Raw genomic sequence first — 24167 nt, forward strand, 5'->3', positions numbered from 1 at the left:
TGCCTCTAGTCCCAGCTACTCAGGAGGCTGAGGCAGGAGAATCACTTGAACCTGGGAGGTGGAGGTTGCAGTAAGCCAAGATCACACCACTGCACGCCAGCCAGGGTGACAGTGAGACTCTGTCTTGGGGGGTGAAAAAAGGGTCAGGGAAGTTGAGTGGATGAAGGTGTATGATTTTTATCCCCAGGACTGTGCCTGGCTATCGAAAATGTGTAAAAGTTTAAATGACTGGAAGTGAGGAACCTCCAGAGTTTTTTAGCATAGTTGAGCAGTCCAGCCTTTTGTACAAAGGCTAGATTAGGCATATCTGCAATAAGAGAAATGTGACAATCTCAAATGAGTTATAAACACAAAGCAATGTAAATTTTTCTTGCCTTTCACGAGGGTATTGTCACTGAGAGCAGTGACTAGGAAATGGGTCAAAAAGAGACTAGACTCTATTTTTGCCAAGTTCAGAATACCTGTTTGAAGCAGACTAATAATTAGTAACCAAAAACAAGGGAGCTCACAAAACTAAAAATGAATATTTGGTTGAGTTTGAATCACAAAACCAGTAGGATCTGAGGAATTGTTCCCAGAAGCACTTTTTAAGGGACAGACTTCACAGCTTGGACAGGTATATGTAATAGAAAACACAACCCTTTTTATTCTATCTATAGAGCTGAGTTGTCTGTTATAGCAACTCTCAAAATTAGAAAGTAGATGCTTTAGATCTGAGTACATTAAGTCTGCTAGAAACTTAAACGACACATTCATGTACAGATGTGTTAACTGCTCTGCACTTAATAAAAGGATAGCATCTATGAGAGAAAAAGCAACTACAGTTGTCTATTCACTGTCTCATTTTCCACCCACAAATATTACTTTATTTTCTGATTATAGCAGTAGTACGTTCATTATGCTCCTTTATGTGTGTTTACCTCCATTGAGATTGCTTTGGTGAAGGTTATCTGTTCATCAGTAGTGGGGTGGATAGATAGTTTAGCAGTCATCCCACCTTTTATTAACATATTCTGGGCTGGGTGCGGTGGCTCATGCCTGTAATTTCAGCACTTTAGGAGACCGAGGCGGGCGGATCACGGGGTCAGGAGATGGAGGCCATCCTGGCTAACATGGTGAAACCCCGTCTCTTCTTAAAATACAAAAAATTAGCTGGGCGAGGTGGCACGCGCCTGTGGTCCCAGCCACTCAGGAGTCTGAGGCAGGAGGATTGCTTGAACCTGCCAGGCAGAGGTTGCAGTGAGCCGAGATTGCGCCACTGCACTCCAGCCTGGGCAACAGAGTGAGACTCCATCTCAAAATAAAAAAAAAAAAACGATATTCTGCCTAAGTTGTATAACCTATAGGAGTTAAAAGGAGGCTGACTTCAGGTCAGTGTAATTTACACATTTGTAACAATGAGAGCCATACACCAGCACAAATTTTGGATGGACCTAAAATGAGTTTGCAAAACCACTGAAGGATCAAGTGAGGGAATTATGACTTAATCATGTAACAAGTATTTGAGCACCTTCTGTGTCAGGTACTGAGCAAGGGACTGGGGACTCAAGGGTGAACCAGAAAGATATGATTACTGCCTTCTAGGACCTGACAGTCCAGTAAGAGAAACTGACAAGCAAATGAATATGCAAAAATTTCAAGAATTACATGATTAGCTATTTTTCCATAGGTCTCAAAGCTGGATAAAACACTGGAATTCAGGGAATCTTTGAGTAAGATGAGCAATTAGGCCATGTGTTCAGCCTCTCCTTGTACTCATTCTGATTTCAAATTTAAATGTTCTGTCGTGCTTTGAGACCTAGAGAAAAAAAAACAATGACCATTCAATCATTTAGGTAAGTTCCTCTAATCATTCCTCTTCACGAGGAATCAACATTGCAATCAGCTCAGCAGCTTTTCCAAAACACAAATAACAACACCTGGCTCTGGAGGAAATTTAAGTAATTGTGGAAACAAAAGGTAATTTAAGAAATTCTAATAACTATTTTCACAGAGATTTCAGAAGCTACTGCATTCATAAAGTAAGAACAGATTATTGTGAAAACAACAGAATAGGAAAGCTCTTGAAAATTAAAAGTTATGGAAATTTTTTAAAATGAGATGGCTTATAAAAGTGACACTGGCCAGGCCCGGTGGCTCAAGCCTGTAGTCCCAGCACTTTGGGAGGCTGAGGTGGGCGGATCACGAAGTCAGGAGATAGAGACCATCCCAGCTAACACGGTAAAACCCCGTCTCTACTAAAAATACAAAAAATCAGCTGGGCGTGGTGGCATGCGCCTGTAGTCCCAGCTACTCAAGGTCTGAGGCAGGAGGATCCTTTGAGCCCAGGAGGTTGAGGCTGCAGTGGGCTGAAATTGTGCCACTGCACTCCAGCCTGGGTGACAGAATGAGACCTTGTCTCAAGGGAAAAAAAAAAAAAAAAAAAAAGTGACACTGAGGAGGCTAAATTAGTGAACTGCAAGATAATATTGAGGAAATCTTCCAGAACATACAGCAAAAAGATCAAGAAAAAGTTAAGAACAGGAGAGCCTTCCAAGAACCAGGAGATAAAACATTTGTCCAACAGCAACTTCAGAAAATGAGAATAGAAAAATGGAGATGAATAAAATCAAAGAACATTTCCTGAACTGATTGTACAAATTTTAGCTTTCAGACTGAAAGGGCCTGCCAAATGTAAAGCAGAAAAAAATGCAAGAAGACGAAACACATAGATGAAATCTCTAAGGAAAGACAATTTATCAGAGAGGGAAATAGATTACCCATAAAGGAATGTGACTCAGACTGGCATCAGGTTTCTTAAGGCACAGTGGATCACGGACAATATAGTCACAATGCCTTGAAAGTGTGCTTTTCTGTGTCTGTGTGCAATTGGGGGGGGTGGGTCCCAATTTTGTTCCTAAAATTCTAAACCTAGCCATGCTATTAAGGACAAAATACAGATATTTTCTAACACGAAACGGCAATGTTTGTTTCCATTCAGCTTTTCTAAAACACTTACTTAAAAAAAAAACTCATCAAAAGTGAAAAATAAATCTAAGAAATAGAAAGATGTCTTATCAGATGATAATCTATGGAAAAAAAAAAAAAGAACGATGTCTTATTAACACAAAACACCCAACCAAATAACATAAAACAGTGGAATCCAGAAGTGCACTCAGGGGAAATCCCAGTAATACAACTTTGCACACACTTAGAAACATGGGTTCTGGAGAGAACAGCTTCAAGAACACAGATACTATTACTCTGGTGTGCTACAAATGAGACCAAGGCATCAGTTTTGTTTATCAAATATACAAGAAAGATAAACCGATACTTTAAGAAAGACCAAAAGCTCTACAAAAAAGTTCTAACTTCTACATCAAAACATTCCTTTTAAGCAACTGATGAAATAGTAAAAGCACTGCTTTCTGAAACAACCAGTTCAAAACTTTTGGGCTCATAAATCAGGAGGGAGGAGGATTAACTGATACACTATAGTTCATGTATAAACTGTAGGTTTATTTTATTTATTTATTTATTTAGAGACAAAGTTTCACTCTTGTTGCCCAGGCCGGAGTGCAATGGTGCGATCTTGGCTCACCCCAACCTCTGCCTCACAGGTTCAAGAGATTCTCCTGCCTCAGCCTCCCTAGTAGCTAGGATCACAGGCTTGCGCCACCACACCTGGCTTTTTGCATTTTGAGTAGACAGGGTTTCTCCATGGTGGTCAGGCTGGTCCTGAACTCCCGACCTCAGGTGATCTGCCAGCCTCGGCCCCCCAAAATGCTGGGATTGTAGGTATGAGCAACCACCCCTGGTCTATTTATTATTTTATTTTAGAGACAGGGTCTTTCTTACTCTGTTGACCAGGCTGGAGTGAAGTGGTGTGATCATAGCTCATTGCTGCCTAACTTCTGGGCTCAAGCGATCCTCCTGCCTCAACCTCCTCAGAAGTTAGGATTACAGGCCAGCACGACCATGCCCAGCTAATTTTTAAAAATTATTTTTTGTAGACACTGCATCTCACCACGTTGCCCAGGCTGGTCTCCAATCCCCGGCCTCAAGCCATCTTCTCACCTCAACCTCCCAAAGTGCTCGGATTACAATCTTGAGCCACCACGCCTGGACCTCAAGGTTTGTTTATAATAATTATAAAGATTTTCCTATTAGTTTGTTTTCCTTTGATTTTATTCACAAGTAAGCCTTTCCTCATGGACTGGTATCAAAGACTCATCCTAAAAATAGGCTTAGATTTTCAAACTTTGTTCTTTAACAGTACATTGTGACTTTCGAAAAGGTTGACTTAATTTCATCACTTGGAAGCTTAAATGTATTCTCTTTAAGAAACATGTTTAATACTTTCTCTTTTTTTTGGTGATGGAGTCTTGCTCTGTTGTTCAGGCTGAGTGCAATGGCGCGATCTCAGCTCACTGCAACCTCTGCCTCCCGGGTTGAAGCAATTCTCCTGCCTCAGCCTCCTGAGTAGCTGAGATTACAGGAGTCCACCATCGCGCCCAGCCTACTTTGAAAAAATTAATAAAAACTCTAACATCTTAATATTCTTTTTCTTTTTTTGAGACGGAGTTTCGCTCTTGCTGCCCATGCTGGAGTGCAATGGCGCGATCTCGGCTCACTGCAACCTCTGCCTCCTGGATTCAAGCGATTCTCCTGCCTCAGCGTCCCAAGTAGCTGGGATTACAGGCGCCCGCCATCACGCCCAGCTAGCTAATTTTTGTATTTTTAGTAGAAATGGGGTTTCACCATGTTGGTTAGGCTGTTCTGGAACTCCTGACTCAGGTGATCCACCTGCCTCGGCCTCCCAAAGTGCTGGGATTACAGGCGTGAGCCACCGCGACCGGTCTTAATATTCTTAGGGTACTACTTACAAAAAAAAAAAAAAAAAAACTTGAACACAATCTTTCTAATTTTAATTCCCCGCCCCCCACGCCCCTTTTTTTTTTTTTTAAGAGAAAAAATTCTTTTTTTTTTTTTTTTTTTTTGAGATGGAGTCTAGCTCTGTCGCCAGGCTGGAACGCAGTGGCGCGATCTCGGCTCACTGCAACCTCCGACTCCCTGGTTCAAGCGATTGTCCGTCAGCCTCCCGAGTAGCTGGGATTACAGGCACGCGCCACCACGCCCGGCTAATTTTTGTATTTTTAGCAGAGACGGGGTTTCGCCATGTTGGCCAGGATGGTCTCCATCTCCTGACCTCGTGATCCGCCCACCTCGGTCTCCCAAAGTGCTGGGATTACAGGGGTGAGCCACCGCCCCCGACCAAAACTCTTATTTTGAAGAAGCATTTACTTCAAGTTCTGTAATTCCTTCAGGCTCAGCTTCAGTTTCCTTTTGTTAAAGTAAAATTACATCGAACACTTACTATTAAAAACAAAACAAAAAAAGCAGATCTATTGAATCATAACGTCCTGGGGCGAGCCTCATCATGTGAATTTAAAAAAAAATGCATGTGATTCTAAAGCACTGATTTAAATAATGACCTTTCAATAAGCGGCGGGTTCCGTTCATGGGAGAGTAAATAGGAAGCTGCGTGAGCGGCAGGGGCAACAAGCTGGAAGAGCTGCGGCACGTTCCCACTCTCTCTGGTGTAGTCTTGGCTCACAAGGCGCGCAGGGAGTAGAAGTGCCTGAGGATAAAGGTGTATACGTGCCAGTCTGAGATGACAGAATTGCCGCTGAAACTTCGTCCCCTTCTCTGCCCTCAGCAACGTTATTGGGGGTCGGGGAGCGCGTGGGGTGCGGGAGAAGACAGACAAATTAGAATAGGGAGAGCGGCTCTCTGGCGGGTATCTTACAAAGGGCTGGACTAAGCATGGCCAGGCTGCCTCTCGGTCCCCCGAGGAAGCCCGTCTGCTGCTGGGGAGGGCTGTGCCTCCGTGGCGGTGGCTGTCTCAGCCGGCAGTGGAGACGCTTCCAGCTTAGCCCCGACAACCCCTTTACGCCTAGGCACGCCCTTTCACAAAGCTAGGGGCTGTGAACTCAGCCAAGGTTCCCAGGTCCATCGCAGTTACCAGAGCACCGTAAAAGCTCTTGAGCCAACTATCAGGCACATCCTGCAAAAGACGAACAGTCTGGACCAGGAAGCGTTTGAAATGCTTCCCTCCTCTCCTTTCACCTTGTATTACGTAACAATTTCTACCTTAAAAAAGAGGGAGACGAGCGGCTCCGCATTCCGAGTTACTGGGACTTGGAGCAACGGCCTATTTCAGCGTAGTTTCCGCTTCTTGTCACATGACGGGAGTCAGCAGGCCACTCCTTTCCACCGCGACTCCCCGTGGGTCCGCCGACCGACACGTCACTCCTCGGCCCTCAACCAAACTGCTTGGGGCACGTTCTTTCCGCGCTCTAGACTCCTACGCGCCGGCCTATGACAGCTCGGCGGGAGCACGCAGACACGCCTCTAGACTGATAAGCGATAGCTGTAATGACCAATTAAAAACTGGAATCGCGGTTCGGTTTACGCCTCCGAGTTTGACAGACAGTTCCCAGATCCTATCGCTCTCCCGAAGCGTCGAATTGGCCTGGAGCCAGCCAACGGGGGAGCGGTCGGGGAGGCGGACCCGGCTGCTGCCAGGGTTGGGTGCGCCGCTGAACGGATGGCCGAGGGAGCCCAGCGGATCGCCTAGGAAAGCCGGCCAGGTGAGAAGGCCATAGAACGTAACTTGAAAATCAGCGGCAGGTGCAGTCCATGGCGTTGGTGGGGCTGAACGAAGTGTGCACGGGGCAAAACTCTAAGTGGGGATGGAGAGCAGAGCTTAGGGCCTTGCAGAGGAGGGGGCGTGGGGCGTGGTGTGGGGGCTTCCTGGATGGAAGGATGTGAAGGTCTGGGGAGGGAGGGTAAGGTGGATCTTGGGGACAGAGCGTGGGAAAGACTGGGTCCTGGGACTAGTTATGGAGGGGAGGGCGCGTAGGATGCTGGGGTGATGAGGGTCGCGCTTGGGGGTATCAGAGGTGGTCAGTTCTTTGAGGGCGGGAAGAAGAGGGAGGTGGGACCCGCTGGAGAGACCAGGAGGGAGAAGAGAGTAAACGATTGTGAGGATGTGGAAACGTGTGTAGGGAAACGGGGCTGGGGAAATTGCAGTCTGGGAAACTACAGCGAGGGTGGCAGGAGATGCCACAGTTTGCTGGGCACAGTTGAGGAGAGCAGATTGGTAAGTGTTTTAAGAAAGGTTTCTTTGCTCTTATTTGCTTGGCCGTGTGCGAAAGTGACCAAAGAGCACGAGATGAAATCTCCCTTACGGCCCTGCCCTAAATGACTAGCTCCTTTACTCAGTTTTCAAGTAGAGGTCCTAGCAGTCTCATTTTCGTGTGTGGCTCATATCAACGCAGTGGTGTTAAGTTTGTTCCTATTTCAGGCATTCCAGAAAACAGCTGCAAACCCTGAGAGATATGGCTGGTTTGCTGACCTCCTGGAGTAGTTAGGCCTTTATTTTTAGTTGCAAAATAAGATTTCCCTTTGGGACTATACTTAAACACATTTCTAAAACTGCTCTTCTGGGACAGTTAATTATGGAAAACATGCTTGACTTCTCAGTGTTGGTGCCAGCATTCTATAAGCCTTCCACCTAGTCCAGTATGTGGGGGTTTTTTTTCTCCTTTATTCTAATAATTGTGGGAAAAAAGATTCATGGGGGAGGATAGACAAAGGTTTGTTAACAGATACATAAGTACAACTAGATAGGAGGAATAAATTCTAGTGTTCTGTAGGATAACTATGATTAGGAATATAATTAACAAAAATACACAATTTATTGTATATTTTCAGATAGCTAGAAGAGTGGATTTTGAATATTCCTAAGACAAAAAAAAAATAAATGTTTGAGGTGATGAATCTACTAATTATCCTGACTTGATATTACACATTATATACATGTACAAAAATGTCACACTGTACTCCATAAATAGGTACAATTACGTGTCAATCAAAAACAATAAAAGCAAAAAGTCTTGAACGATATCCTTTGTTATAATCGTTATAACTTAGCCCTTGATCACATTGTAATTTAAGAAGGTAGGGCTGGGTGTGGTAGCTCACGCCTGTAATCCCAGCACTTTGGGAGGCTGAGGTGGGCGGATCACAAGGTCAAGAGATCCAGACCACCCTGGCCAACATGGTGAAACTCCCTCTCTACTAAAAATACAAAAATTAGCTGGGCATGGTGGCATGCATCTGTAGTCCCAGCTACTCAGGAGGCTGAGGCAGGAGAATCGCTTGAACCCGGGAGGCAGAGGTTGCAGTGAGCCAAGATAGCACCACTGCACTCTAGCCTGGTGACAGAGCGAGACTCTATCTCAAAAAAGAAGAGGAAAAAATAAAAGGTAGTACTGTCTAGTACTGTCTTATACAAGAATAACTAACCTATGGTAGATTAATGCTATAATGCTATATAAGTAATTCTTATCTGTCATGTGATTTCCATTTTGAACTGTCTGCAGTTCAAACATTTTAATCTACTTTGTTTGCAGTTCAAACATTTTAATCTACTTTGTTTAGCCCCTGATTCTTCTGCTTCAGTAGGGAAAATTCGTTTTCTTTCTTTCTAGCTTATCATCTGATGCCATCAAATGTCTCTGTGTAATTTAATCAGTCTCTTAAATCAGCATTGTCAGTTACAGAGATGCCTTGAGACAGATGATTGGAAACGGGTATCGATCTGAGCAGCTGTTACAGTCTGATATATGGGATTGAGAGCACAGTGGGTCTGTGTTTGTGTACCTCCTCCTCTTGAGTGCATGATTGTACCTGCCTTAGTTATCAGTTATGCTCTTAGTTGACCCGACAGCCCCACTGGGATTTGGAAAAGAAAAAAGTTTATAGCCATTCAGTTGCAGTTTAAATTTAGGGCTCAAAATTGTGTTGATTCAGTCGTGACCTCTATTTTTCCTCTTACTGCTTTCACTTTTTCTTTCTTTCTTTTTTTTTTTTTTTTTCCTTTTTAAAGAGACGAGGTCTGGCTCTGTTTTCCAGGCTGGAGTGCAGTGGTGTGATCCTAGCTCACTGCAACCTCCAACTCCTGCCTCCATCTCCTGAGTAGCTGGGACTACAGGTGCAGACCACCAAGCCTGCATAATTTTAAACAATTTTTTGTGGAGATGGAGTTTCACTGTATTGCTCAGACTGGTCTTGAACTCCTGGCTTCAAGTGATCCTCCCTCCTTAGCCTCGGAAATTGCTGGGGCTTGCACTTCTGGTCTCAATAATATTATTTCCTGCTTTTTCCCCCCATACAGTCCTGCCTTTTCCTGAGGGCTCTCTTTTGCCATTTTATTATTTTTCAGTATTTCCAATCTTTCCTATTTATTTTTTCATCTCTTCCTTGTACTATACTATTGCTAATTGTGCTTACGTACTTGTTAGCTGTGAAGGGGTTAGCTGTGAAGGAGTGGGAAATAGAATTATGGATGGTTTATTCTGACCACTCTATTTTAGTCTTGACACATAGACCTGACTTGTGCCTACTTCCTTGCAAGTTGATCATACTTTAGGCCAGGCTTGGATATTAGTATTAGCTTTGACCCTCTCTGGTGTTTTTGCTAGCTTCTATGTCCTTTATGATTCCCTCTCATCATAAAATATGAAAATATAGTAAATTGAAGGTGTTCAATATCTTGTGGTCTTGACTTTTTAATTTTAGCTGATCGTCGTGTGTGGCCACCCATTCATGTCAAGATGACTAAATTCGGATTTTTGCGATTGTCCTATGAGAAGCAGGACACACTTCTGAAGCTTCTCATTCTGTCAATGGCTGCTGTATTATGTGAGTGTGCATGTGAACCTCTCTTTCTTTGGGGATAGAAAGAGGAAAGTCTAGAAAAAAATTGAAAATCGCTGTCTTAAAATGCCTTGTTCTTTTTAGCAGATTGTTATGTTTTTCCATTCCTCATCAGTATAATTTAATGAAGGCAAAATGAAAGGACTATAAAATCAGGGCTATGGGCCACGCACGGTGGCACACGCTTGTAATCCCAGCACTTTGGGAGGCTGGAGTGGGTGGGTCGCTTGAGGCTGAGAGTTTGAGACCAGCCTGGCCAACATGATGAAACCTTGTCTCTACTTAAAATACAAAAACTAGTTGAGTGTGGTGGTGGATACCTGTAATCCCAGCTACTTGGGGGGCTGAGGCACGAGAATCACTCGAACCTGGGAGGCAGAGGTTGCAGTAAGCTGAGATTGCACCACTGCACTCTAGCCTGGGCAACAGAGCGAGACTGTCTCAAATAAAAAAAAAAAAGAGTCAGGGCTATGATCATCTGTGAAAGAATGGGAAGCATGCTGTGCCAATTCTGTTTTCTCATAGGGCAGAAAGTGATATTGGGGACCTGTGGATAACTGATTTTTGTAAAAGACAATTATCTTCAATTTAGGTGCCTCCTGTCATATTTTTGAAAGTCTCTTGAGCGTTTACTCTGTATTTTAGATTTTCTGGCTCTTCATGAGTCCTAGGTATAATTTTGCTTGCCATACCTATTACTCTGCTCCAAGGTTAAGGTTAGTTATGTGTGTGTGGTGGGGGAGTCAACGTGTATAAAAGACGACCATGTAAGTTGAGTTTGGTATTAGTAGGTGAATGTAATGTTATAGGCTTTTATGATTAGTTAACTGTGACCTATGAAAGTGGAAAATGTAGATGCCATTGTCAGGGGAAAGTTAACTTCTCTTGTTTCCTTTATGTGGGGAGAGATGGAATAAAGACTTTATTCAGGGATTATTTTGTATTTTCTTTGACCTCTCTACTGGATAATACTGTCTTCATTATAACACTATATCTGCTGTTCTTTCATGGCATATTACCAGTAAAATATTAACTCTCTGGTTTTTGCAGCTTTCTCCACTCGTCTCTTTGCTGTCCTGAGATTTGAAAGTGTTATCCATGAGTTTGATCCGTGAGTACCTTTGCTTGATCTGGTATTACTTACTTTGGGAGGCATTCAGGTTCATGGGTTTTAGATTCAAATTACAGTCGGCCCTCAGTGATAGAGATGTGCTTTCAGTACATTTAAGGGGAAAAAAAAAAAGCTTAAACTCTTCCAAAGGATATAATTATCTCCTTTTAAAACATATATGTTGGAGTCCAGGCACAGTGGCTCACACCTGTAATCCCAGCAATTTGGGAGGCGGAGGTGGAGGTGGAGGGATCACTTGAGCTTAGGAGTTCGAGACCAGCCTGGGTAACATGGTGAAACCCCATCTCTACAAAAAAAAAAAAAAAAAAAAGTGTTGGAATTGACCAAGTAAGTCTCTGAAACTCAAAAAATGTGAGAGGCATTGCTAGTATGTCGGCCTATCACTTAAGATCTGGCTAGGCTAAGAGAATTCTGGCTGCTCAGTTTGGTAAAAGTTTATGATGTAGACTGAAGGAAAGGGTCCTGGTGTGTATTCCAGGCTCAGAAGAGAATCACAAATGATGGACTTGAGATTCATGACATTTTGCTGTTTGTTTGTTTAGCAATTTATGTAATAGAAATTAGGTTTCTTAGTTAAATTCTAGGGCAATGAAAAAAACTCAAGTTATCAGTTTGATTAGGAATTTTGTTCATTAGATGAAAAAGATATGGTGGAAGTTCTTAGTGGTATTAATAACTAGCATTTACTAAGCATTCATTTTGTTCCAAGCACTAATTTACAGACTCTCTGTAAATCCTTTCAGCAACCCTTTGAGATGTAGGTACTATTATTCCCTTCTTAGAAATGAGGAGACTCCACTGGGCACGGTGGCTCACGCCGGTAATCCCAGCACTGTGGGAGGCCGAGGCGGGTGGATCACGAGGTCAGGAGTTCGAGACCAACCTGGCCAACATAGTAAAACCCCATCTCTACTAAAAATAGAAAAATTAGCTGGGCGTGGTGGCATGTGCCTGTAATCCCGGCTACTGTGGAGACTGAGGCAGGAGAATCACTTGAACCCAGGAGGTGGAGGCTGCAGTGAGGCGAGATTGTGCCACTGTACTCCAGCCTGGGCGACAGAGCAAGGCTCCATCTCCAAAAAAAAAAAAAAGAAAAAAGAAAAAAGAAATGAGGAGACTGAGGCTGGAGTGGTCATCTAAGGTTGCATATTCAGTACGTGGAGGAACCATGATTTGGATGTTGGTGTGTCTGACTCGAGACTGGAATCCCTGTGTTCTGTTGCCTAAAGTTAAGGCTTATAACAAATTTGGAGGGCCAAAATTTTAGGTTCTTGAAATATTATTGATATCTTAAAAATAGTATGTTTAATCTTGTGGAGTATTGATTGAAAATGCCTGCATCTGTTTGCAAATTTATAATTTTGTTTTGTGTAGATACTTGAAAGTATTTTGGAGGCATTACAGTATTCTGTTTGGGGCCTCCGAATTGAGTTTAGATTTTTTCTCAAGAATGAGGAAACATGTCCTTTTGTTTTTTCTTTTTTTGTTTGAGATTGGGTCTGACTCTGTCACCCAAGCTGAAGTGCAGTAGTGTGATCGTGGCTTACTGCAGCCTTGACTTCTGGGGCCCAAGTGAGCCTCCCACCTCAGCTTCCCAAGTAATTGGGACTACAGGCATGTGCCACCATGCCTAGCTAATTAAAAAAAAATTTTTTTGTAGAGATGGAGTCTCATATGTTGCCCAGACTGGTCTCAAACTCCTGGATTCAAGCAATCCTCCCTCCGCGGCCCCCCAAAGTACTGGGATTACCGGCATGGGCCTCCATGCCCAGCCTCCTTTTGTTTCTTGATCCCAATCTGTTAGGCTTCTTTCTCAGACCCTCTGAATGAGCAAATATTGATGTTAGCTAAGCAAGAGCATCTGCTTTGTTGTTAAGAGCTGTTAGGAACTATAAGGGACTTGACGTTTCCTTTTGCAGAGGAGGAAACTGATTCCCAGAGTGGTGAATGCAGTCCAGATCTATTCCTACTAACTTACACTTCCTCTCTCACTCTGCCTCTCCTACTGGTAGGTAAAGGACACAATTCTGACACATATTGATGTCTGCAACCCTCATCTCTTCTGTTTCTGACAGTCGCCAAAACAACATTAGTGACCAACTGAAGGATAGAGATTTCTGCCATCTCTTGCTTCTGTTTACTTCAGCTTTCAAAACTTGACTGACCAAGGAGGAAATAGGGTTAGAGAGGTGGGCAGAGAGAACAGTTAATCATGATTATCCAAAGTAATTAAACTATCTCTAGTTTGAGACTCTTTTTGTTTATTTTTGTCTGTCTTCCTTTTTTTTTTTGGAAACAGGGTCTTGCTGTGTCACCCAGGCTGAAGTTCAGTGGCTCAGTTATTGCTCATGCAGCCTCAACTTCCTGGGCTCAAGTGATCCTCCTGCCTCAGCCTCCCGAGTAACTGGGACTACAGGCATGCACCATCACACCTGGCTAATTTTTGTACTTTTTGTAGATTGGGTCTTGTCATGTTACATAGGCTGGTCTCAAACTTATGTGCTCAAGTGATCCACCCACCTCTGCCTCCCAAAGTGCTGGGATAACAGGCATGAACTACTACGTTGGCCTCTAATTTATTTTTATTTATTATTATTCATTTTTTCTGAGATGGAGTTTTGCTCTTGTTGCCCAGGCTGGAGTGCAATGGTGTGATCTCAGCTCACCGCAACCTCTGCCTCCCAGGTTCAAGCAATTCTTCTGCCTCAGCTTCCCGAGTAGCTGGGATTACAAGCATGCACCACCACATCTGGCTAATTTTGTATTTTTAGTAGAGACGGGGTTTCTCCATGTTGGTCAGGCTGGTCTCGAACTCCCAACCTCAGGTAATCCACCCACGTCGGCCTCCCAAAGTGCTGGGATTACAGGAGTGAGCCACCACTCCTGGCCTTATTATTATTATTATTAATTTTATTTTTTGAGACAGAGTCTTGCTGTGTCACCAGGCTGGAGTGCAGTGGCATGATCAGGGCTTACTGAAGCTTCAACCTGCCTGGGCTCAGGCGATCCTCTTATTTCAGCCTCCCGAGTAGCTGGGACTACAGGCATATGCCAGTAAGTCCTGCTGATTTTTGTATTTTTTTAGAAACAGGGTCTTGCTGGGTTGCCCAGGCTGATCTTAAACTCCTGAGCTCAAGTGATCCGCCTGCCTTGGCCTACCAAAGTACTGGGATTACAGGTGTTAGCTACCTCACCCAGCCTTATTTCTTTTTAAATGAGAAACTTAAGAGAAGGACTTATATATTTTGGGCCTAAAGAACTATCTTTCCATTTATAGCTCTTACGCATTTTATATCAAATATTTTTCATGTTGTCTATGTATCTGTGTATCTTTCTATATTTTTTTGAGAAAGGGTCTTGCTGTGTTTCCCTGTCTGGAGCACAGTATTGCCATCATGGCTCACTGCAGCCTTGACCTCCTGGGCTCAAGCAGTCATCCCACTTCAACCTCCTGAGTAGCTGGGACTATAGGTGTGTGCCCATGCCTGGCTAATTTTTAAAAAATTTTTTGTAGAGATGGGATCTCACTGTGTTGCCCAGGATAGTCTTGAACTCCTGGGCTTAAGCGGTCCTCTCGCCTCAGTCTTCCAAAGTGCTGGGCTTACAGGCATGAGCTGCCATGCCCAGCTGTAATCTATTTTTATGCTACTCTATAGGTGACATAAGAAGCATTTTAGATAACTGCATGAGTAGACCTTGTTAAAAGCTTAAAGACTGATTAAGAAAATTGTGTTATGAAGTAGGTTAAAGTTTTTTCATCCTGCATATGATGGTATACCAACATCTTTAAAGATTCTTATCACTCGAAATTATCCATGTATCTTTGTGTGCAGTATAGATTTTTAAAAATATGTTCCTGTCACTTGAAAGCCAGAATCTGGCCAGGTGTGGTGGCTCACGCCTGTAATCCCAGCATTTTGGGAGGCCAGGGCAGGTGGATCACCTGAGGTCAGGAGTTTGAGACCAGCCTGGCCAATATGGCGAAACCCCGTCTCTACTAAAAATACAAAAATTAGCTGGGCATTATGGCGAGTGCCTGTAATCCCAGTTACTTTCAGGAGGCTGAGGCAGGAGAATGGCTTGAACTCCAGAGGCCGAGGTTGCAGTGAGCCGAGATTGCGCCATTGTGCGCCAGCCTGGGCAACAAGAGCGAAACTCCGTCTCAAAAAAAAAGAATAAGAAAGCCAAAATCTATTAGTGCCTACATCTCAGTGGCTTTGTCTTCATGGTGCTTGAATTCTCTGACTGGTCCTAATGCCTACCACATGTCAGCTTGATGAAGTATCCCATTTGATTGCTTTGTTATAATGTTAGGTTCCAGTTTCATTTCCCTTTTTTTTTTTTCTGAGACGGAGTCTTGCTCTGTTGCCCAGGCTAGAGTGCAGTGGCAATCTTGGCTCACTGCAGCCTCCACCTCCCAGGTTCTAGTGATTCTCCTGCCTTAGCCTCCTGAGTAGCTGGGATTACAGGCACATGCCACCATGCCCAGCTAATTTTTCTATTTTTAGTAGAGACAGAGTTTCACCATGTTTGTCAGGCTGGTCTCGAACTCCTGACCTTGTGATCCACCTGCCTCGGCCTCCCAAAGTGCTGGGATTACAGGTGTGAGCCACTGCACCTGGCTCATTTCCTTATGAGAAAAGCAGTGCTTTAGTTGAGACAAGCATGGAAATAGAAATGAACAGACTTATGGTAGTATAAAATGATTTTCATGGCATAATTTTTGATGCTAAACTGGTTTTTCATTGAGTAATGCTGAATTTCTCAATGGTGTATCCTGAGGAGCAAAATTCACCACAAATTCACAATAAAGTTTATTTCTTGCTATAGGTACTTTAATTATCGGACTACCAGGTTCCTGGCTGAGGAGGGGTTTTATAAATTCCATAACTGGTTTGATGACCGAGCCTGGTACCCTTTGGGACGAATCATTGGAGGAACAATTTACCCAGGTGAGGAGATCAGATATGTTTTAAAAAAATAAAACCAAAAAACAAAACCAGAAATATTTGTATGGTAGAGAACCAGTTTCCTTTATTTCTAATAGCTTTGTCTTGTGACACTTGTAATTTCATCCTGATTACAGGTTACTAAAAGTGCATCTTATATAGACAGGAGAACGTTTGTAGTAGAGTGGAGATGGGTGGTTTTTATACGTTCTAGACTTCGGATTTGAATCCTTATGAGAGAAATTTATAGGCTCACTGCAGTTGTTATGTTAGTATTTCTGGTGATTTGTCAAGACTTACGTAGTCACTTTATTGTATCTGGGATTTTCCCTTTTTTTTCTCTTAAGTTCTGGTAAGACAACCTAATGGAGTTTCTTCTTCCTGTTACAGGTTTAATGATCACCTCTGCTGCAATCTACCATGTACTCCATTTTTTCCACATCACCATCGACATTCGGAATGTCTGTGTGTTCCTGGCCCCTCTCTTCTCCTCCTTCACCACCATCGTCACGTACCACCTTACCAAAGAGCTCAAGGTGAAGGATTTGGGGTGACAGGAGGCTTGGGAATGAATGTTATTGAGCCTCTCTAATAGATGCTAGAGGGTGGAGGACAAAGCCTTAGAAAGGCAGGGAGCCAGAGGGTAAAGACAGCTTTTACTGGGCCAAATTAATTGGGTTCACCCCAACCCCTTTCTGGAATATGTGTTTTTTTTAATCATTAGCAGCTGTCCTCATGAGAGTACAGTTGAAAGTGAAACGTAAATTGCTACATAAAGAAGAAAACATTTAAAATGCAAAATGTGAAGTTTAGATTTTGAAGTCCTCACAATGTAAGGGAGAGGAAAAAAATACCAACATGAAACATTCCAAAATGGTTAGTTTTTCCTACCAGGAATGTACTCGGCAATTATTTGTTGATTTAAAAAAAAATTATTTTAAAATTCTTCAGCCACTTGGCTTCCTTAGTAGACTCCATAATGCTGACTCTCTTTTTCCAGGTTTCAGCATTGCTGACCTTGGCTCCCTGGGTGCTATTCTTAGTTTGTGCTGTGGTATTAGAGAGACACCTGAGAGGTGATAAACTACTAGGGGGTTTGGGAAGCCTGAATTTAGTTTGGAAAACTTTTCCATCCTTCTCCTTGCTGCCCTTTCCCAAATTTGACTCTTTAAACAGACAAGTCTTTATTTTTTGGAATGTGGTTTATATCTGTTGTTCCTTTCTCCCAAGCTCAAAGCGTGCCTGGTGATATTTAAGCTTTATTGCCTAAGCTACTGGCGTTTTCAGTTTAGGTAGATTATCACTTACCTTTGTTGGCTTTTTAACCGAAATCATAATTTTCTTCCTTAGATTGTCCTTGCATGGCTTTTAGAGGTGTGACTGGTGTTCCAATGATGTACAGATATTGTTAGGGTTAGAGACTTACAAGCTTGGGGAGATTGGTAGCCAAACAGCCCATTCTGGGACAGTATTGATGTTTGACATCTCACTTGATTTGTCTGTCCTCAGCATATGTGTTCTCCGTGTCAGGTTTGGTGTCATCATGGGGAATTGGTCATGAAGTTTTTAGTTTTCTTGTGCTGTGAGCATTTCTAGCATTTCTGACATCTCACATCTACCTTCGAAATTGTTGGACTGTTTTCTGGGTCCATTATAAACAGAATGGACTAGTGGATCCTCTATTTCTCAGCATTGTATTGGTATTAATGTCTTATTACCCTTTTTTTCTTACAGGATGCAGGGGCTGGGCTTCTTGCTGCTGCCATGATTGCTGTAGTTCCTGGATATATCTCCCGATCTGTTGCTGGCTCCTATGATAATGAAGGTAAGACTTTTAAAATGCTGAAGAAGATCTTCTCACCTGATTATCCAACAGAGCTTCACAAAGTGCAATCTGTGGTTTAGCAATAATAAAAGTGGTAACTGGTGAGAAGATTAGAAATGGGCAGGAACGGATCTTGGACAAGTTCATGTTCTCTTCCCATCATCCTTTCCAGAAAGGTAGTTGGTAACTTTTCTTACAAGTCTTTGGTTCATCTCTGCACTCATAAGATAGTTAACTGTTGTTTTCACATTATAATCATTTGCTTTATTTTCCTACATAAAGGGAATAGATGTCCTTAAAATTTTAATTACTTATTGACTTATTTTCAATTCAACATACGTTTGTTGAATGTTATTGGGAAAACATAGTATTAAGTGTTAGTTAGATAATGAATAAGATTATTTTGTGCATAATTATAAGAAATTAAAGAGATAGATAATGAATAAGGTTATATTGGCCCATAATCTATTAAGGAAGATTAAAACAGACATATTTAACTCCAGTGACAGGAGATGGTACTATGTGCCATGATAAAAATTTGAACAGAGTATTTTAGGAACGTAGTGAGAGATTAATTCAGATTTGGGGCTGAACTTGGTGGCTCATGCCCTGTTATCCAGTACTTTCGGAGGCTGAGGTGGGTGGATCATTTGAGCTCAGGAGTTTGAGACCAGCCTGGGCAACCCTGTGACTATAAGAAATTAGCTGGGCATGGTAGTATGCACCTGTATTCCCAGCTACTCTGGAGACTGAAGTGGGAGGATCGCTTGAGCCTGGGAGGTTGAGGCTGCAGTGAGCTGTGATTGCCACTGCACTTCAGCCTGGTAATAGAGCAAGACCCCGTTTTGTTTTGTTTTGTTTTGTTAATGAAAAAAAAAAAAAAACAAAAGCAGATTCGGGAATCAAGGGAGGCTTTTTGGAAGTGGTTGAGGTTCAACTGCGTCCTGAAGTTGGGACTTTATTAGGCAGATATCAAGGAAAGGGGCAGTTGGGGCATGAGTATTAGCGTATGTTAAGACGTAGAGGCAGGATGATGAATGATAATACAGGATGTCTTTAGAACTATACTTTAAGCAGTATGTTTAGTGCTTGGAAAGAATGATAATAATGGCCAATATTTACTTAATGTTTATTATATGCCAGGTACTCTTCTAAGTGCTTTACAGGCATTAATTATATTTGTTTTCAAAACACGTTAATGAAGTAGATACTATTACTTCTTTTTACATGAAACTGAAACAAAAGGAGGTAAATAATTTGCCTAAAATTACACTATTATTTGGTAGTAGATGCAGGCAGTCTGTTCCAGAACAGTGTTCTTAATCACTATACTAGCCTGGCCTCTTGTTGAATTTTGATGTGTGCTTTCTGCAGGGATTGCCATCTTTTGCATGCTACTCACCTACTACATGTGGATCAAGGCAGTAAAGACTGGTTCCATCTGTTGGGCAGCTAAGTGTGCCCTTGCTTATTTCTACATGGTAACTTTTTCTACATGTTTTTAATTTTTAAAGTTCTCTAAATACTGTATTTCCTATTGGTACTTATTGTTTGACCAACTTTCTTTTCTGGTAGGTTCCCCTAAACTTTTTCTTTTCCAATATATTTTTTCTATTCATACTTACGTGTATGTGTAGACTTCCTTAATTGCTTCTACTTGCTCGCATATCCCTAAATCCTCTGTGTGACCTTACAGTAGATTGCATTTAGATTCATTCTGAGGCTTGGGTCCCTCTCGTTATGTGATCATGACATCAGCAAACACAAGGGAGCAGGGTATTGAGTTATAGTGATGGATTTGAACTTGATTTTATATTTTCTTTTTTAACACTTATTTTATTTTATATAACCTGTACATGTAAGGACTTGATTTTCCTCTTTAAAAATATCAGTTATTTGAACTCTTTAAGCCATTTGGCATAAATAAAGTTATAGTTACTGTAAGTGTTCTTTAAAAAGTCACTGGTGGTATCCTACATTATAGTGGTGGTGGTCTGAGGAGGTGTACTCAGAGGAACTGTTTTTTTCTATTCCATCATAGGTCTCGTCATGGGGAGGTTATGTGTTCCTGATCAACTTGATTCCTCTCCATGTCCTGGTGCTGATGCTCACAGGCCGTTTCTCCCACCGGATCTACGTGGCCTACTGTACTGTTTACTGCCTGGGCACTATACTTTCTATGCAGATCTCCTTTGTGGGTTTCCAGGTGAGCCCTTGACTGAGTAGGGTTTTCAGCTTCTACTTTTTCTATGCAGCCCCAACTAGACTGATTTATCTTAGATTCTGTTAAGAAGAGTATGACTTACTCACAGCTTTTATATTGAACTACTCGCAACAGAATTATTGGTCATTAAAGTTTACATCCAAGAGTGTGCTAATATTTGCTCCGTGGAGTTTGAATTTCATGGCTCTTACTTTGGCTTTAAGTTTGTGGGAAGGGGAGGGATATTTAGTTGAGTTGAGTTTAGATGAGTGATCAAAGTTAAAATTTCCAGTCCTTTTAATGCAGATGGCCCCATGTAGTAGCAGAGAATCCTGATCTTTTTTTTTTTTTTTTTTTTTTTTTGAGGCGGAGTCTCGCTCTGTCGCCCAGGCTGGAGTGCAGTGGCCAGATCTCGGCTCACTGCAAGCTCCGCCTCCCGGGTTCACGCCATTCTCCTGCCTCAGCCTCCCGAGTAGCTGGGACTACAGGCACCCGCCACCGCGCCCAGCTAGTTTTTTGTATTTTTAGTAGAGACGGGGTTTCACTGTGTTAGCCAGGATGGTCTCGATCTCCTGACCTCGTGATCCGCCCGTCTCGGCCTCCCAAAGTGCTGGGATTACAGGCTTGAGCCACCGCGCCCGGCGAGAATCCTGATCTTAATGGTATCTAATTGTAAGTGCTTCAGGAACAAAAGCACAAACCTTTAACCATATTGCTCCATAGGGTTAACAGACAACTGCTAAAGCAGAGAATAACGTGGCATGTTTGATTTCTTTTGTGAAATTATCATGAAAGTGCAAACCTTATTTAGAGGTCAACAAGTATTTCTTTACTGATCACCTACTACAGATTGTCCCCAACTTACAAAGTGTAACCTAGGATTTTTTGGCTTTAGAATGGTGTGACAGTGATCTGCATTCAGTAGAAACCGTACTTCCAGTACCCATATAAGCATTCTGTTTTTCACTTTCAGTACAGTAGTCAATAAGTTACATGAGATACTCAACACTTTATTATAAAATAGGCTTTGTGTTAGATGATTTTACCCAACTGTAGGCTGATGTTAAATGTTTTGAGCATGTTTAAGGTAGTCTACGCTAAGCTGTGGTGTTCCGTAGGCTAGGTGTATTAAATGCATTTTCTACTTATGATATTTTCAACCTAAAATGGGTTTATTGGGATGTAACCCAATCATAAGTTGAAAAGCATTTGTATATGCAGTTTGCTAATCACTTGAAAATGTAAAAAGAATAAAAATACAGTTATGGTCCTTAAGGAAGTTTTGGTCTTCTTGCAGGGAAAGAAATACATGCAGCTGTCTATATCCGATAGGCTACTGTTCTGGAAGTGTGGTTCTTGAATCATCATCAGCAGCAGCTAGGAACTTGTTAGAAATAAATGCAAATTCTAGAGCCCCAACACAGACCTACTGAATCAGAAACTCTGGAGGTGGGGCTCAGCAATCTGTGTTTTAACACTCCTACCCCCTTGGTGATTATGATGCCCACTAGCGTTTGAGAACCACCCATTTAAGGCAGAGAATGATTAAGTGCTAGAAAAGAACTAATGTGACATGGAACATAGAGAGGAGTGATTGATTTCAGTTTGGCAGATTAGGAAGAGATAATATTTGAGTTGGACCTTGAATGATGAGAATTTTAGTGGATGAGAATTTTAGTGGATGGGAATTTGGAGAAAATTACAGTCTAGGCTAAGGAAATAACCTGAGCAAAAGCCAGATATGTGATAATGATAGTGTATCTTATGCTTTAGGGGGCTCCAAATATTCTGTAGAAAATATGGCTGGTGAATTAAACCCTTCCCTAGATTGGCCCTGAGTCCTTTGGGGCCTCAGAACTCATTTGATCGTTTAGTTTGAACTAGATAAGAATAATACAGGCCTGCACTGGACTTACTCATTTTTTCCCTTAATATTAACATACGTGTCCTTTTACCTACAGCCTGTCCTTTCATCAGAGCACATGGCAGCCTTTGGGGTCTTTGGTCTCTGCCAGATCCATGCCTTTGTGGATTACCTGCGCAGCAAGTTGAATCCACAACAATTTGAAGTTCTTTTCCGGAGTGTCATCTCTCTGGTAGGCTTTGTCCTTCTCACCGTGGGAGCTCTCCTCATGTTGACAGGTAGGGAAGGCTCACAGCCTTTTTTTTTTCTCTCTCTCTTTTTTTAAGATGGAGTTTTGCTCTTGTTGTCCAGGCTAGAGTGCAGTGGCACAATCTCGGCTCACTGCAACCTCCGCCTCCCAGGTTCAAGCGATTCTCCTGCCTCAGCCTCCTGAGTAGCTGGGATTACAGGTGCCCACCACCACGCCCAGCCAATTTTGCATTTTTAGTAGAGATGGGGTTTCTCCATGTTTGTCAGGCTGGTCTCGAACTCCTGACCTCAGGTGATCCGCCCGCCTCGGCCTCCTAAATTGCTGGGATTACAGGCGTGAGCCACTGCACCCGGTCAGGCTCAGAACTTTTACTGTTAAATGCAGATGGGTACAGACATAGAATAAACTCCAAAAGACAGGGTATTTTCTGACCACAAAAGATTCTTTTTTTCTTATTTCTTTTTTCATCTGAAGCATGTACAATCCCACAATTTTACATTCAATCCACTTTTCAACCCAGTGTTTGGATTCAGCATAGCAGAGAATGTCTTGTTGGAGCTGCTCTTAATCACACCTGGCGAAAGGACTATATCTTACCTTGCAAATCTTTCTCTGTTTTCTTTCTTTTTTTTTCTTTCCTATTGGTTGGGTGGGAGAGTCATTATATTGCTTACCATACCCTCCAAGGTGGCAATCATCTAATACCATGGAAACTAAATCATGGCTGTTTAGTTGGTTAGAAAGCCAAATTTTCCTTCTTTTTCCCTACTTTGATTTCTCAGAGATTAATTTGATTTTGCTCAAGTCTATCTATTGACTAATTCAGAGCAGGACTCAAGGATATAGTTGATTTAATCTCTACAGTTGGCCTTGCTTTGACCAAATTTGGCCTAAAACCCTTTCAGGCAGCATTTCTGCCTCTATTCTCTCCAAGTTTATATACAGCCTGGCTTTATTCTGCTGGCAGTGTGACAAAAGTACTCCCAGGTTTGAAAGAAAGGAAGGAGTGAAACTCTCTAAGTATTGGTGGCAATTAAGCAAAAACCTAATCCGTCTCTGTCACTGAGAATCTTATTAAAATGGGAAGTTGTGATTAATTTGGATCAGGTATTTGTTTGAAGAGTATGTGTGGAATATGTATTGTCTCTTTGCTGCCAGGAAAAATATCTCCCTGGACGGGGCGTTTCTACTCACTGCTGGATCCTTCTTACGCTAAGAACAACATCCCCATCATTGCTTCTGTGTCTGAGCATCAGCCCACAACCTGGTCCTCATACTATTTTGACCTACAGCTCCTCGTCTTCATGTTTCCAGGTATGTGGCCTTGTGTTCTGAAATGGCCTTATTCGTAAGAATCACGATTTGATTCCACATTTGCAAGCTACCCTCATTCGTGTTTTGTTTTTCTTTGCCTGTTTATGTTGTGTAATACAGAGGATGGCTAAGCAAATTTTCTCATGTATGAAGCTGAGCAGAAGTCAGAAGTTCAACAGTTGTATATATTGGCAAGTTCAGCCTCACAGTTTTCTGTTCATTTGTCATTTGTGTTATAAGTTAAAATTTAACCGTAATTTCTACTCAGGGTTGGTTTTGTTTGAGTACTTCTATCATACTCCTTCCTCTTTACCCTTGTTTTTCCTCTTGGCAATATTGAAGTCCTATAATGAGTACTGCTGATTGTAAAGCCTCATCAATCTCTTAACTTCTGGCCAATCCAGATGTGTTTTAGAATTTACCAGTGTTAGTGGTCTTTTTCAAATAACTTTTACTTTTTTTTTTTTTTGAGATAGAGTCTTGCTCTCTTGCCCAGGCTGGAGGGCAGTGGTATGATCTCAGCTTACTGCAGCGTCTGCCTCCTGAACTCAAGCCATCCTTCCACCTCACCCTCCTGAGTAGCTGGGACTACAGGTGCATGCCGCCATGCCCGGCTAATTTTTGTATTTTTTTTTTTGAAGAAATGGGGTTTCACCATGTTGCCCAGGCTGGTCTTGAATTCATGGGCTCAAGCAGTCTGCTCACCTTGGCCTCCCATAGTGCTGGGATTACAGGCGTGAGCCACTATGCCTGGCCAGCTTTTACTTTTTTCTTATTGGGACAGTAATTTGTGTATTGTAAAAAATATATATAAATAAATAGAAAAAGTTGCTGGGCACAGTGGCTCATGCCTATAATCCCAGCC

The 24167-nt window shown here is 42.3% G+C and overlaps 1 protein-coding gene across 1 annotated transcript in view; it reads left to right on the forward strand.

Annotated features, from left to right (window-relative positions):
* Positions 1 to 6540: 6540 nt before the first annotated feature.
* STT3A (STT3 oligosaccharyltransferase complex catalytic subunit A) overlaps positions 6541 to 24167 on the forward strand; it is a 28060-nt gene continuing 10433 nt past the window's right edge. Inside the window, exons 1-10 of the mRNA XM_008021390.3 lie at positions 6541 to 6632; positions 9628 to 9750; positions 10816 to 10876; positions 15728 to 15849; positions 16237 to 16382; positions 17581 to 17671; positions 19046 to 19152; positions 19713 to 19877; positions 21836 to 22016; positions 23147 to 23302. Coding sequence (XP_008019581.1) covers positions 9663 to 9750; positions 10816 to 10876; positions 15728 to 15849; positions 16237 to 16382; positions 17581 to 17671; positions 19046 to 19152; positions 19713 to 19877; positions 21836 to 22016; positions 23147 to 23302 — 1117 coding nt within the window. The 5' untranslated portion in view covers positions 6541 to 6632; positions 9628 to 9662. The remainder of the gene's footprint in view (positions 6633 to 9627; positions 9751 to 10815; positions 10877 to 15727; positions 15850 to 16236; positions 16383 to 17580; positions 17672 to 19045; positions 19153 to 19712; positions 19878 to 21835; positions 22017 to 23146; positions 23303 to 24167) is intronic.

The sequence above is a fragment of the Chlorocebus sabaeus genome, chromosome 1, assembly GCF_047675955.1.
Source record: "Chlorocebus sabaeus isolate Y175 chromosome 1, mChlSab1.0.hap1, whole genome shotgun sequence".
Taxonomy (NCBI): domain Eukaryota; kingdom Metazoa; phylum Chordata; class Mammalia; order Primates; family Cercopithecidae; genus Chlorocebus; species Chlorocebus sabaeus.